The sequence below is a fragment of the Colletotrichum orchidophilum genome (assembly GCF_001831195.1).
Source record: "Colletotrichum orchidophilum strain IMI 309357 chromosome Unknown Scaffold_23.1, whole genome shotgun sequence".
Taxonomy (NCBI): Eukaryota; Fungi; Ascomycota; class Sordariomycetes; order Glomerellales; family Glomerellaceae; genus Colletotrichum; species Colletotrichum orchidophilum.
In genome coordinates this window covers 52,437-67,624 of record NW_019172979.1, presented here as the reverse complement: position 1 = coordinate 67,624, position 15,188 = coordinate 52,437, and the positions used below count along the sequence as shown (strand labels likewise).

At 48.9% G+C, this 15,188-nt stretch overlaps 6 protein-coding genes across 6 annotated transcripts; 5 read left to right on the top strand and 1 right to left on the bottom strand.

Annotated features, from left to right (window-relative positions):
• Nucleotides 1-366: 366 nt before the first annotated feature.
• On the bottom strand, nucleotides 367-2,163 carry CORC01_03712 (uncharacterized protein; the record flags this gene model as incomplete). The annotated part of the gene is made up of 1 exon (XM_022615361.1): nucleotides 367-2,163. One exon carries the CDS (start codon nucleotides 2,161-2,163, stop codon nucleotides 367-369), a length of 1,797 nt encoding a protein of 598 aa, XP_022478026.1.
• A 1,546-nt stretch (nucleotides 2,164-3,709) lies between these two features.
• On the top strand, nucleotides 3,710-4,900 carry CORC01_03711 (TAM domain methyltransferase; the record flags this gene model as incomplete). Its single annotated transcript, XM_022615360.1, has 3 exons — nucleotides 3,710-4,103; nucleotides 4,180-4,384; nucleotides 4,435-4,900. 3 exons carry the CDS (start codon nucleotides 3,710-3,712, stop codon nucleotides 4,898-4,900), a joined length of 1,065 nt encoding a protein of 354 aa, XP_022478025.1.
• Nucleotides 4,901-6,165: 1,265 nt separating this feature from the next.
• CORC01_03710 (pectin lyase) lies at nucleotides 6,166-7,074 on the top strand (the record flags this gene model as incomplete). Its single annotated transcript, XM_022615359.1, has 3 exons — nucleotides 6,166-6,308; nucleotides 6,352-6,580; nucleotides 6,799-7,074. The coding sequence occupies 3 exons, from the start codon at nucleotides 6,166-6,168 to the stop codon at nucleotides 7,072-7,074; spliced, it is 648 nt and encodes a 215-aa protein (XP_022478024.1).
• Nucleotides 7,075-8,731: 1,657 nt separating this feature from the next.
• On the top strand, nucleotides 8,732-9,211 carry CORC01_03709 (uncharacterized protein; the record flags this gene model as incomplete). Its single annotated transcript, XM_022615358.1, has 1 exon — nucleotides 8,732-9,211. One exon carries the CDS (start codon nucleotides 8,732-8,734, stop codon nucleotides 9,209-9,211), a length of 480 nt encoding a protein of 159 aa, XP_022478023.1.
• A 1,670-nt stretch (nucleotides 9,212-10,881) lies between these two features.
• On the top strand, nucleotides 10,882-11,994 carry CORC01_03708 (zinc-binding dehydrogenase; the record flags this gene model as incomplete). The annotated part of the gene is made up of 1 exon (XM_022615357.1): nucleotides 10,882-11,994. The coding sequence occupies one exon, from the start codon at nucleotides 10,882-10,884 to the stop codon at nucleotides 11,992-11,994; it is 1,113 nt and encodes a 370-aa protein (XP_022478022.1).
• Nucleotides 11,995-13,213: 1,219 nt separating this feature from the next.
• CORC01_03707 (cephamycin biosynthesis protein CmcJ) lies at nucleotides 13,214-14,260 on the top strand (the record flags this gene model as incomplete). Its single annotated transcript, XM_022615356.1, has 5 exons — nucleotides 13,214-13,299; nucleotides 13,355-13,573; nucleotides 13,662-13,761; nucleotides 13,823-13,864; nucleotides 13,916-14,260. 5 exons carry the CDS (start codon nucleotides 13,214-13,216, stop codon nucleotides 14,258-14,260), a joined length of 792 nt encoding a protein of 263 aa, XP_022478021.1.
• Nucleotides 14,261-15,188: the final 928 nt, after the last annotated feature.

Here is a 15,188-nt window from a genome sequence, read left to right as displayed (position 1 = left end):
AAATGGCAAGCCGGCGACTCGCATTGATTGTGGCACCGGGAAGTCAAACCCTGCCGATAATCAGAGGTACAAAATGTCACGGCCCATTGATTCCGTGGATCCCAGCACCGCGATGAGTGCAGCGAATCCGCGAGATATGCAAGAGAACTTGGAAGGAGGCTCTGGTTTCATTGTAAAGAACCAATCGAGATCTAACACGTCTATTGTCTATACCTGCCAGGGTAGGAGAAGTGTACTCCTCGTCGTCCGGGATTCACCGAGTGACCACTCCCAATGAACTGGTCGCCGCTGCAGCGTTTGGACCTGCGCGGCTTGAGAGATACTGTTGCTGCTAGGGTGAGAGCTCGGCAACAGTCGAGAGGCCATCTAAATTGTCATCAAGTGTTCGCGCGCTCCAGGTGTTCCATCTGAACCTGGGCCCCCCCCTTTTGCCCTCACTTCCACGCCCTTTTTGAACTGCTCCAAGGACAAAATATCCTTTCGTCTAGTCTCATTTGGAGGCTCGTCCATGACAATGTGCTCGTCACTGCCCACCGGTATAAAGAACCAGGGACGAGCAAACCAGTTGGGCATTCCGTTCGGTCTCGGCGAGTAGTTGACATAGAATGGCACGGCCATTTCCATCATCCCAATCTTCTTGCGGAATGCGGCATCATCAAATTTGGCATGGATATCCGTGTCCATGATGCCAGCCCGGCTCGTACAAATAGTAGCAGTTTCGATGACCAGATCTTCCAGCACGTGATCCTCCAGGTTGATTCCAGACAGTGACGCAAGAGAGTTTGTCGTCCCCATTTTGAATATTTTCAACGCCGTCATGTTGGTGCTCCAGTGATCGAGGAGTTCATGCCACGACATGCTGGAGTGATAGAACTCGGCCCAAGTGTCGTCCACAAGGTCAATATCCCACGTGTTTGGCAGATAACCACGGTTCGAAACTTCGACATCGTTCCCGTCGATATCCTTGACAGTGACGATGGCATAGCTGCGGTCTCGGTCCAAGTCCCAGACTTCCCATTGTGGAATTGTACAATATGCCTTTGATATTACCACGCATTCATCGAGGTAGAGTTCTTCAATCCCGCCGGCAGAATTCAGTCTTCCCAGAGAGGCAAACCAGTCCAGCTGCCATTCATGGCTGAAGCAATATCTGCCTAGACCGAGGACCTTCAAGTGCGGTAGCCCGCACTCTGGGCCGCTGCCGGGATTGATGAGGCGGAAGTCGAACTTGGGCTGATAACCCCATATATCATCGTAATACAGAGCCAACGTCGTAAGGTTGCGGGCAAGTTCTGGCCTGAACCATGTTGTAAGCTCTCGGAGGAAAAGGTCTTGCCATTGATAGTTGTACTCGGTCGGCTCATTCTCCATTGTGTCCCACAACGAGTTATCCGGATCATCGGGGGCTACCATAAACTTCACACTTTTGAGCGTGGGAAGAGCCATCACTCGTTGAAAGATGGGCCAGTCCGGGAGGGGCTTGTGTTGTAAAGCAGACTCCGTATCCGGGTTATTAATGTCCTCGGCCAAATTGGCAATGGTTAACTCCTCGAGATGGATAATGGGGAGTGCGCCATTAATCCGCCTTTCCTCGGTGCTCCAGGACATGTCCGGGGATTCCAGGTTCCCCATCCAGGAAAAACCGTCCGATGTTCCAAGTTCCTTCGCCAACTGCACCAGATCCTTATCATCTTTGCTACCTCCTTGTATGCAGTAGAAGGAGACAATGATGACAAAGCGCCGAAATGTGTAGAGGTCATAGAAGCGGTAGCCTCTGGAGTAATGCGGCTCGGCGTTCTCGTCTCCATCGTCTGCGTAGTCATTAAACTTCAAGTTCAAAACTTTGAGCTCGGAGAAGTATCTGAGGAACGGCAGAGCTTCGAGGAAGTCTAAGGGAAAGGGGCTGTAGTCAAGGAACGCGCGAGCATCGCACGTGATCTCTTTAACATGACCCCGAAGGCTTGCATCTTCCGCAACGCGCTTGAAATGGTCGCAGAACGGTGACTTGAGTTGAACATGTCGGAAAGATCTGGGCGTTGCCGTGGCGCACAGATATTTGCTTCCCAGCCGAGCGGTTTGCGCCGTCGGCTTCGACGTATGGGCGAAGATGAGTCCAAGGACCTCTGGGGGTAGCCGCGGCAATTGAGAAGAAGTTTCGGTCATTGTTTGACGCCTCAATTGGCGGAGAAGAGTTGTCGCGGCTCGCTATCTGGGGTTGTGTCGATGCTGAGTCGGGATTGATGGCAATGGGCAAATTTAATTCGGGATCGCTGGCCGAAAGCCCCCTGTCTCGGGGGAATTGGAGCCCCGCATTTCCAATCTGCTAAGATCATCGACAAATGAGGTTCAAGCGAAGATAGTTGCTGTACCTTCACAGTTTGAAGATGCTTCAAGATTGGATAGGCGGTAAGTAAGCGAAGCCTCTGCGCAACTAGCACTATTCAGGTACCAAAACATGTGCTTAATCCATTCACAGTTTCCCAAGGTTAGACTTAAATCTCTTCGCCCATCTTCCGGTTTTCGATTTATCAGCCAAATACACTACAGCAATCGCTCCGATCACAGCCATGTAAGGTTTGGACAATTGAATATGCACTTGTCTCTATCTGTGAAGAGTCTCATTGGATTTAGATTCAGTCTCCAAGTGAAACTGGCCTGAATAAAGTCTAAATGCTCGGCATCACTTAAATCTTTTTTTTTAAAAAAAAAAGGAGGAAGACACGTACAATAATCAGACTCTTTCTGTTTCACTCGTAGTGACTGTTTATTACAAACATCCTGGAGTTCCAGATTGTTGATATCTGCTCAGACTCCTAGCGTTTCCCTCCAATGGTCATTGAGCTCCAACACAGCAAGAAATTCCCATCTTACAGCATCACCATCAGCATCATCAAATCAATAAATGTCGTCTGTAGGCAAGGTGCTATGCAACTTAGGCGCGGCGATGTGAAGACCTGGTAATCATTCAGGCCGACTCTGCTGCGTGATCTGTTTGAATCACTTTTCACACAGTACGTGAAATTCAATAGATGCTATTAGATTGCAAGTACAATCGATGGAACCCAGGCTGTAGTGATAAGCGAAGTTGACCGTCAGCTTATCTAGTGCCTCCCTTGTGTCTACCCTTGTGTGACGCAACGAGCTGATATTTCGTGTTGGTTGTCACAAGATGACTAAGAAGCGAAGACGATGATGCTTGGCGTGACAGCAATGCTATCTTTTCTGAAAATTCACTGATCGAGAGGTTGGTTTGAAGCGAGATCCACTCACCAGGACATAAGGCCATGGCCCACAAAACGTCGCGGAGATGGAGCGGCCTCCGCAACTTTTCGGCTTGTTGTCTCCTCTTCCAACGAGGAAACCAAGCCCGACCCCTTGCCAAACAGACCAGTTATGTTGGTTGTCGCGATGCAACTCTGCAGTTTGCGGCTTCGACGGAAGCATGGTATTGGCTGCAACCCTTGATTCATATCAGCAATTCTGCCTCCGGTCCAGTAGATGGAGAAAAAGACTGGAGACAACGGTTAAGACGCCTCTGCATTCATCTTGGCTTTCGCATGTGGCATGTTTTCTTTGGAAAGTTGCTTTCCCCTCTTTCTCGCTTTTATGTTCACAGTACATGTAGGCTTGCGAGAAAACATCTCTCTCCTCCCACAGTTCATGTCTGCTCTCTTTAACTCTTTCCAGTTTTCTCACACCCGCCTTCAAAATGATAGCCGATCGCGCTTCAGTTCCGCGCAGTGACTCGGGCTCTGAGAGCCACCGGGGTCATTCCTCGTCACCGGCTCCAGCAGCCGCGATAGTGGCGGATGACGAGGCGACAGACGATGACGGGTTTCACGAGACAAACGATGACAGCTCAAACGCATCCACGTCTATGGCATCAAGCGTTCGAGACTTCAATTTCGAGAACAGACGTCGCTACCACAAGTTCAAAGAAGGCCGCTACATGCTGCCAAACGACGACATCGAACAGGATCGTGAAGACATGAAGCATGCTATGCTGATCCACTTGTGCGAAGGAGCCTTGCACAATGCCCCTTTGGACCACCCACAAAAGATCCTCGATATCGGTACTGGGACTGGTATATGGGCTATGGATAGTGAGTGTTAAAATTGTTCACAATGTTCATTAGACTAGAGTGTTTCAGAGTGCTGATGACAGTGCAATCTTCTCAGTGGGCGATGAATATCCTGAGGCCGACATCACTGGTCTTGACTTGAGCCCCATCCAGCCTATTTACGTGCCACCAAACGTGCATTTCATAGTCGACGACGTCGAAGCTGATTGGCTTTACCCGGATGACTCGATTGATTATATCCATGTGAGAAACATGGCACCAGCACTCAAAGATTGGCCCAGACTGCTTGCACAGGCTTACAAGTAGGTGCCCGAAGACCTCAAAGACTTTCCCGCGTTGCTAAAAAAAGAAGGGCTCTCAAACCGGGTGGCTGGATTGAGGTACAAGACATGGTGTGGGCATTTGCGTCCGATGACGGTACAGTCGGCCCGGACTACACTCCGAGGAAGACGATGGATCTTCTGAAGGAGGCTTTGGACAAGTTCGGGGTGGACATAGATGTGGCCAATAAGTTTGCCGACCGCATCGATTCCGCAGGCTTCTTGAACCAGATTCATGATGTCAAGAAGGTGCCTGTGGGCACTTGGCCGAAAGAACCTCGTTTGAAGGCCATCGGCAGCTATTGTGCTTCTGTCAACTACGACGCTTTGGGAGCAGTGACTAACGTGCCGTTTACAAAGGGATTGGGTTGGACCACAGCGGAGATCGAGATTTTCTTGATACAAGTGCGCAAGGATTTGATGGACAATTCCCACCATGCGTATCACTATTATCACTCATACTCGGGTCAGAAACCGTTGGAGGAGAAGTCGACTTAATAATGGCAGTTTCAGGTAGCTGAAAAATATTTCCGAAATCTGAGTCACATCTACTTCCATTGCATCTTGCCGCCAAATCATGTTACGGTGATCCCGACTCTCAGAGTTCTTTGACAAATGATCAACTGTACAACAAACTCGCCCCATGTTTCAACGCTCTGGCATGACTAAGTTACGCCCCGCCATCTCATAGGGCTAATGACAATGAGCCATAGTTTTAGGTTTGCTATGGGGTACTTGAATGGTGACTATTAAGTCAGCTGCCTTGTCCACCGCCACGGGCATCGTCCATTTCATCTCCACGTCAAAAACCAAAGTTCTGCACTGTCAAACTTTTGTCTGAGAAATTCAAGACAGGCGAGAACTATATGACACTCTATGGTCATGTTAAGACAAAACTAGGGGAAAGAGTGAAAGAACAAGAGAAAATTAAAGAAAATGAATGCTCGAATTTATGTCTGGAAAGAAGACGACAGAGAAGTGCCACGATGAGGAAAAGCGAGATGTCAGTTAGGAACGAAAGTTTTGATGAGGACTGGAGTTATGCGTTATTCAGTACCCCATACAAACCATCTCTCACATAGAAAAGCGAGGCAAAGTCATTTGTATTTCAGTCCAACCGATTTCGTTCATATTTCGTGGCGATGCCGGTTTACTGCGCCGTGTTTTCATCTGATCTTGTGGCAGCATATACTAGAGAAAAAAAGGGGTTGATTCAGCATCAAGAGTTTCGGTCGGCTGCTAAATTCTCATCGCAGGCAATATTTCTCTTCAATCCTCTGAATAAGGTGGCGCAAAAAACTTTGACGCTTCGCAATCGTGACCAGCTAATTCAAAGGCAACCGATACATTGTCACGATACGGTCTTCAAATAGATGTCAAGCGAACAAATAGGATGTAGACAGGACATATATCGGGTCTCCATCAATGAATGCGAGGAAAGAAGCACATGAGATGTGGGGGCATCGTAGCTAGATATACTTCGTGCACATTTGTGATCTCGCTGAATTGACCGAAGAAACACCACCTCTTGCTTCCACAGACCCTGTGACAATTGATATGAGAACCTGGTTGGTCAGCCTCAGAAACGTGCAATCGCTTTCAGCTACGCCGTTGGCATCTGCTACCCCTTGCGAAAGGGGTTACCAGGACCACACGTCACGATCAACCCAGCAGCCCCAAGATAGCAGGGCGAATCTCGGCTGACCTAAACAAGGGCTAATAAATACGCCACTCATCGCGCAGGGCAAAGTTGTATCGGGAAAATGGCCATCGGAATTGTTTTGTCCATTGATCTACTGCCTAATTCTCCCGTCTTCTCCCAAGTCGTTCTTTCTGCACATTCTACATCGGCCAGCTCTTTCCCGGAGGCCCCTCCTATGGAACCAGCGACAACATCAGAACCACCGTAAGCTACGACCTTGTTGCCACCAAACCATTATTGTCGGCAGATACAAGAGTATCCTCGGCTCCAAGGCCAAGGGCATCCTCAACGGCAAGGGCCTTTGTGTCAAGACTAACGGCAAGAACGTCATCATCAATGGCATCGAGATCACGAATCTGAACCCCAGTGGTGACTGGAGAGGTGATGCTATCGACTTGCAGAGCCGCAACGAAAGTCTCTGGATCGACCACAACAAGATCTCCAGGATTGGCCGTCATTTCACTGTCACCCACTTCGTAGATCCCCACTCTGCATCAACCACTTCGACGGAGCCACCACTACCTCTGCTACCTGCAACGGCAACCACTACTGGACTGAAATGCATCTCGGCGACGGAAACCATATCAATATCGACAGAAACTACTATTTCAACATCTCTGGCCGCTTCCGCAAGCTTAGCGAGAAGGATACCTTCCAGACTACCAACCACTTCTTCCAGAACGTCCAAGTTTAGGCCTTCAAGATGGTCACCGATACCATTGCTCTTATCGAGGGCAATGCCTATGAGAAGTCCAAACAGTCTTACGTCAGTCAGGTCTATGCCAACAGCTTCAGCGCCCCCGATGCCGATGCTGCCTTCATTTCAGAGGCCACTGAGCACTCTGCCTTTTCCCTACTCCTAGCACTTGCAGCTCTCACACCTCAACCAAGAGAGCCTCTTGCCAGAATACCACTACCGGAAACTCCATCGGACCTGCTATTGCCCAAAACTACGGCCAAGCTGGACTGATGCCACCACTTGTGTTGCTGGGACGTCTTGTGTTGTTCAGAATGAGTAGTACTCTCAGTGCGTGAGCTCCGCTACGAGACACAGCTCCAGAGTGGTCCGTTGCATCTAGAATTGTAGACATCAAATGTCATGATGACCAAGAGATTCTCGAAGCTATGGTGTGTTTGGATATCACCTAGGTTTTCTTGAAGATAGTAATTAACCGGCCTTGTTGTCAGAGCCAGCCGACATTTTGGTAGCACATAACACAGCCGTGATCAAAGACATCATTTTCTTGTATCCATGATTTGATTGCCTTTTGACTGCTTTAATATAGACCCAGACGTCAAGAATCCAAGACGGGTACTTGACTGTGTCGCAAAAGTAACGCCGTTAATTGCGGGCAGCAATCAGCGCCATACATATACGACAAACCGGTATTGGGCCCTGATCAAATATACTTATAGTTTACTTCAGGGCGATTGAGGTGCGGACTGTAAGTGAGAACTCCTAATGCCTCATATTACTCATCAACTTCTGACCTAACGAAGAATAGCTGTTCATTACATTTAGATATTTTGGGTAAATTCCGAAATTAACAGAGAAATTGGGACTCAGAGACACCTGTAGCGTCTATTACATGTAGTTGCCATTCTGTATATGTGACATTATGAAACCACATACTCCTGATGAATTCATACAGAGGTAAATTCAAAATATTTGACGAGGCCAAGTGATCTAGGCACAGCACCATTGCAGCTTTTCCTCTTTAGGAATTTTGGGGCCCACGATTATTTTCCTTTACACGGATTGAGGCCAAAAGAATTGGCAAGATCAGCAACGTGCTGCGGTGTTTTGAGGGGAATCTCATCTCGAAATGCTTTTCTCGCCGATTACGTCAACACCGTACACATGTCACCACTTAATGAGATCAGAACTTTCTAAAAACCTTTCTTTTTCCACAGTTCCACGCCGAATGATAACGACGTAGGACCATGGTCAGAGATACTTCTGTTTTGGGACAGACAAGCATGCAGACAATACGAGAAGGATTCATAATAACCCCACAAAACGCCAACGAAATATGGCTCCAGGCCATTCCTTGGTTCGTATTCCGCCTGTTGCAATGCATCCAGCGGCAGCACCCGCAGTATCGCGCTCCCGCTGGATGTCACTTGCTACATATATTAAGCAAAGAAACACGCAAATGTTCGTCGGCTACAAAATCTATCATCATGCTGATTTAGACTGAATTATATGACGAACGAATATCTATGTCTCTACGTTCCGACAGTTGACTTGCTCAGGAGAGAAGCGATTCTCCCTCCACTAGATCCTGCTTTGCAAGTCAAAACGGGAGGAAAGATGAACCTGGGTTCGCCTACTTATGGTATGATAACCCGCATATGGCAGGGGCTCATGCAACGGACACGAAGTCCGAAAGATCTACACAGGAAAACAGCATGGTAAAATGCACACGCCCACTAAAAGGATCACGCTAACAGGCGGCTCATTCGGGCATGCAGCTACAGGGGCACATGGGCTTTTCATTTCACCTTCAACCTTCATTTAAGGGGAGTATAGATCACCTCAATGTCAGATCAACTTTGAACTTTTCTCAGTCAAACTCGACTCCGAGCCGTACATTCACTCTTACCCAAACCATTCCGCCATCGCAATGCAGATATCTACGCTGGCTGCCGCCTCTGTTCTGGCTGCCGCCTCAGTCGAGGCCGCTTACCCGACCATCAACTTGGGCACATTCGCCTACTCCCACGGCAACCAATTTGTGGCTTGGAGCCCCTTCACGCCAACTACGACACAGGAGCTCGTCGAAGTCTGTGATACTGCAGGTGCTATCCGAGGAACCGCAACTTGGACCGCCATCCGCGTCGCCAACACCTATGTCTTCGACCCCATCTGCCGCAAGCCCTTCAACATCACTGACGACGCCACCAATACGACTTATACCAACCTTGAGCTTGCGTGTGTTGATGACAATATTGACATTCACCTGGAACCTGAAGTGACCGCCGTGGTCGATCGAAATACCAACAAAACCATCGAGACCTGCATCCCCATCCCGAGGGACAGCCCTATCAGGAACTCAAACTGTGGAGTAAACGCTCTTGCATTCAAGTACAACTGTAACGCTTAAGCAATTATTACTCGTTAATCATGACGATGTGATCCATCGGGGAAATGGGGATCCGGGTGGTTGCGGTCGTTTTGGGAATTCAGAATTGTGGGTGGGTGTTTGGCTGATTCTGGCCGAGTCCCACCAGAGCAGAAATTCGTGCCGAACATGCCAACACGGTCCCAGAAATCAGGTGCGGAGAAGAGAAAATAGTCAGACTAGTTCCTAGCATGAAACCAGTATGTTGAACACAAGTCCGCGGAACGGTTGATAATGAAGCTTGTAATCGGAAAACTCAGCGGCTGTAGACGTGGCATGTATGAGACGGCGATCATGAAGTATTATTTTCAAAAAGACCAGAGGTTCACGACTTTCCTCATCACGCACATTCATGCATATGTGATATCAACTATAAAAACAGGCGGCCACAACCTATGTTTCCAACGAATCCTTCTAGCCCGTATTATCTCGCTTGTCTTGCGTCTTTGAAAAACCACCCGTACTCAGTTAGATTATTCCAGTCAAAAGGGCTTGTTTTTACCATTTTTATTCTTGCTATGTTGTAGCTCCACATCCACTTCGGTATCAATCCTTCATCGAGAAATGGGACATATTGGTCAGTTTAGAAGTTGATGGGCATGATATTGATTCATATTAGTGGCTTTCAGCTTGTCGTCTTTGCATGAGAAAATGAGCGCGCCGCCATTACCCGCCGATGGATCCGTGCCGTTGACGCCGGAGGGCGAGGCCACAGCCAGGTCAACACTACAAGCGCGTTCGGCACCAACATCACCACTGTCACAATTGCCAGCGGATGCGACTGCAAGTCTACTCAGAATCATGAAGCAATATGAAATGAACGTGACATTTTCAGGAAGCATTGCATCTGGCCATACAGTCGCTCGAGACACTGGATTTATTCTTTGCAGGAAGGACATCATGCTGGCAATAATATAACCTCCTTGGGGGGTGACCCCGATTGCCGGCCGAAAAGTTCCGTCGGCCCAGCAGCGAGTTCCGAGATCCACACGGACCTGGCAAAGATAGAACTTGTGCCAGCTATTGCTGTCAAGGTTCGTTGGTGATCTTAAAACAAATAGCAGACAAAAAGCTCCGCCGTAGCGTGGGGAGCCATGTCCGTCTCAGGTCCCTTCAATCAGCTGAGGCTGTCCTGATGACACAAAAGTAAGTTGGGCCACACTAAAAGGATAGAAATGGGATACGATATCGGGTTAGTGCCGGACGCCCCCTGGAAATCCTTCACCCACAGATCGTTGCCGGCATGCGCCGCAACATCGTGGCAGACATGCGCTAGGCCTTTTTGGGAGACATTCTGCGCTCGATGAGAAACAAACTGTTTTTTCGATTACATCGTATTACATTTTGGTCAATTCAAGGCCTCGGTTGGGGCCAAATACGATTGAAGATATCGATGATGATGCGTACAGTCTGGAGACATCTAAAGCTTGTCTGGATGTCAATGTGTCCGGGCATATGCTTCTCTCCTTGAATATATAATCTCTTCTTGCCCCCTTTGTCAACTTAATCATACCATCCTCACATCATCGCAACATTGGTACCTTAACTCTATCAACAGAGCTATCCTCCTCACATCAACCACCAACAGTCCTCAGGCTTTCTTCTACCGACAATTCCAACAGATACCATCTTCATATTGCTACCCTATCACAATGCCTACCAACCAAGCAGCTTGGCTCACAGCTAAAAAGGCTAAACCTTTGGAAGTCAAAGCAGCTCCTTACACGCCGCCAGCTCAAAATGAGATCGTCATTCGGAACCGAGCCGTGGCCATCAACCCGGTTGACTGGTTCAAGCAAGAAACCGGCGACATCCTCTACGAATGGGTCAAATACCCCTGCATCCTCGGCAACGACGTGTCCGGCGAGGTTGTCCAAGTCGGCCCGGGTGCCGGAGACCGCTTCAAGGTCGGCGACCGCGTTGTTGGTCACGCCGTGGGTCTCGACAAGCGCAGCAATAAGTCATCAGAAGGCGGTTTTCAAGATTACGTCGTCCTGCGAACCGATCTAACTTCACAAATCCCCGATTCCATGACCTTTGAGGACGCATGCGTCATACCCTTGGGTGCTTCCACCGCTGCCTGTGGCCTTTTCATGAAGGACTTTAATGGTCTCAACCACCCAGATGTCTCTGCGAAACCCACCGGCGAGACCTTTCTTGTATGGGGTGGCTCGACTAGTGTGGGATGCAACGCCATTCAGCTTGCTGTCGGAGCTGGTTACGAAGTCATTGCGACAGCATCGCCAAAGAACTTTGACTACGTCAAGTCTCTCGGCGCTACAGAAGCCTTCGATTATCGCAGCCCGACTGTTGTTCAAGATATCAAAAAGGCATTCCAGGGCCGGAAGTCGGCTGGTGCCATTGCGATTGGGGCAGGGTCCCTGATGCCCTGTATCAACATCATGGCTGCTTGCAAGGGTCGCAAGTTCGTCGCCCAAGCTAGTGTCGCTGGACCTGGCAGGCCGCCCACGAATGTCTCGGAAACTGTGTCATTGTTGTGGGCAATGGGTTCAGAGAGCGCGGCGGCGGCATTCAAGTGCAAGACGAGCGGTGTGCGTAGCAAGTTCATCTGGGGAAGTGATTTGATAGCGAACGAAGTCGGCGCGGCCCTCTACCGAGACTTCCTACCTCAAGCACTGGCTCAGGGCACATTTATTCCGGCTCCCAAATCTCAAGTTGTTGGAAAAGGTTTGGGATCTATTCAGGAGGCATTCGAGGCGAGCTACAAGGGAGTTTCAGCGAGAAAGATTGTCGTGTCTTTGTGAATATGAGTGTTGTGCGCTTTCGGGGAATGGAACCGGATTCGTTATTAGTCTGTTTGGAACAATTCATCTAATATTTAATTTTACATAAAAGTTTAGCCCACGTCTTCTAGAATTGTTCCAAGATGTTTTTTTTCGCGGTGAACTGCATCTTCAACAATGTGAATATGTGTCTAGTTTTCCATCAGGCCTCATTTTACCCGTGCTGATACATTCTATGGCATTCTATCATCGAGATGAAGGTTCATGGCTGTTTGGGCGGCATGAGTTGCTCCTATATAATCGAAGTAGTGAAAAACGTGGTTCGCCGGCACGATTAGGGCGTCGTTGATGATCGCCAAGTGCCCCTTGGTTCGCATTGTTCTCGGGATCGCGTCTTAGGGTAGTCCCGCTCCCAAATTTGAGGGTCAGCTTACCGAGCGACTGGAATTGCCGCGATTGCGAAGCACGTAACATCGTACACGCAACGTTAGATTTTTTTGACCAACTCGGGTGACAGAGAAACCACTACCAAATCTTGGCAGGGCACCATGAATGACTGCAACGCTGCAGGGAATAGCTCAGTTCAAAGCTCATATCAATAGACGAACCCCATGTAGATCGCTGATAGATATCCGTAGATAAGACCAATTGACCATTTGTGTGGCCGTCTGCCTGGCTCCCTGCAAACCTTCACGATTCATGTGCAATTCCGGCTCCCACAACAGACTAGAAAGTACAATAAAGCGGGTTAGCGAGCCGCTCGCTACGAAAATCGGACTCGCTTTGGAAGGAAGCCAAGCTTTTGGGAACGAACGTCAGCGACTCAGCTCTAAGTATTAAGCGGCCAAATAAGATTTTGTATGTGTGTCTGATTGTTTATGCGACAAAGGCTTTGTTCACATTATTCAATCACTGAACACCGGTCTTTCTAATCTCTGCGACAGCAGCAAACGTCTGGATCCTCTCCCTTCAGGTAGGGGAAAAGATCTTGAGACTGCCTATCTAAATGGAGACTGATGCATGTCCTTCCCCATCGACCGGGGAGGTCATGTTTTCGCACTCTGTTTACCCCCAAGATCCTGACTCGCGGCGATACACAGAGATAAACAGATGTGCCCAAATGTGACGTTTGGTCTTTTCAAAAACCGACACAAATCCCCCTTTGTTAAGGGACGGTCGAGTGGTAATCGCGATCTCCTTAAAACAAAAAACGGTCTTAATTACTCTAACAACGTTGAAAATGGGACAGCAGGGTCGACCAGTACACACGAAGATCAAGTATTTTGATGATCCAGGTGTACCTCTGGTGCCCATGATAATTGGAGGGTAAGATGCCAATTCCGACTTAATTTGTTGGAAAGCTAATTCGTGGTGGGAAAAGTCCGGAACCCGGCAAGCCTCAACCCAAAGTCGAGATCCCTACAACCATCACCGACATCACTGGGAGAGAGAATGAGTTTACTCTCGACGTTCAAGGTTTCCACTATGTAAAGCATCAAAGTCAATTGACCAACTGGGATGATGATGAGGAAATCAAGCGGGTCAACTATCCCGAAATGGAAAAGCTGTGCTGGAAGGTCCTATCCGAAACTGAGAATCTGTGAGCGATTTTTCCATATGCATCGTGGTGAAGCTTTTTTTTGGCTCGCTGGCACATCCCGAGTCTGGCAACATGCTGACACGCATAGCCCTAAACCCTGTCTGGTTCATATCATGACACACATCATCCGTCGCAGTCCCAAGGATGAAGAAGGCCCAAAAGGTCCGGCGCCTTTGTACGGGGTCCACGTAGACCAGTCATTCAAGGCAGCTGAAGGAGTCGCTCAAAGATGGCTGAAAGAACGGGCAGAAGAACTCCTCAAGAAACCTCGGTACCAGATTATCAACGCAAGTAAACGCCAAACCTCGCGGGAGACTGGAGGTCGCTAATAAAGCCGTTTAGATGTGGCGACCCATTCGCCCAATCACTCGGGACCCATTCGCGGTATCAGATGCCCGAAGTATACCGGACTCGGACCTGGTCTTTGTCCCGGTGCGGTTCCCGGATCATGATACGGAGGCCGTCGAAGTTCGACCGCCGACTGCCTCGCCTCACAAATGGTACTTTAAAGATCAACAACAGGTCGATGACGTGCTATTCTTCAAGCAAGTGGACTCGAGCATGAAGCCCGGTGTCCCTAGGAGGGTTCCTCATTGTGCCTTTAAGGATACTGATTTGCCAGAAGGCGCTGGTGAGCCAAGGGCTAGCATCGAGGTCAGAGCATTTGTTTTCTACGACGAGGACTAAGTCTATAGATTCATTTGGTATTTTCCTGTTTCCGCCGTGAAAGAAACAAACAATAGGAGCTGTCGATTGCGAGCTACTTTGGTCAAGCAAAGGCCCCCGAGATGCTCCCGGCCAATGCGGAGTGAACAGGTGAACCTCAGATGGAGACTGTCAATCCACACATACCTTACCCATTTGTAGTATATGTGCAGTTGTCCTACTAGGACTAGAAGTTTAGGGCGATTGAATTTTGAAGACTCGACAAAACTGCAGAGCCTCAAGAGTTTGAGGCATCAACTAGCGCCGCTGGCTCATGGACAACCACGGCTGTGCGTCGCTGTTCTGTTCGGGCCAAAGCTTTGCAATGTAATGACTCTCCGCCCCATCAGTACGAGTCAAAAACTGGCCATAGTCTGCTTGCTTGACCGTTTCGAGAATCTGCTCTATACGCTTCGGCAGAGCTTGTGCTTGCTGTGGTTGTGTGTAGCGCCTGACATCAACAAGTCTGATAAGACGTCGTCGGCCGTATCCGTTTTGCTCAGGCCACGCGTACTCCCAGATGAAGGTGCCGTTGACCAAGTCAACCCAGTAGTCCCTGCATGATAGTCAGCTTTCAGTTATCACGGTTCACCGGACGAAAGAGAAAAGGTATTCCACCATGCATCGGCTGCTTCGTAGTACTCCAAGGTAGCGTCAAAGTCGGGAATGGAGATCGTTTCGTTCGCAAGGCCCTCTTTCCACAACTTCCAAGCAGCTGCCCCGATATCCGCTGCAGGGAAAGCTCCATATTCGAGTCAGTATCTATATCATGTTTTGTTGAAATAGGTTCGTACACTCACTGCTGATCACGGGCATGCCGTCCCACTGATAGTAGCCGGCCTCTTCTGGAAGATCCAGTGATAGTCCATAGGTTTATAAAAAGATTGCCAGTTGCGGCTTCCGCTACGTG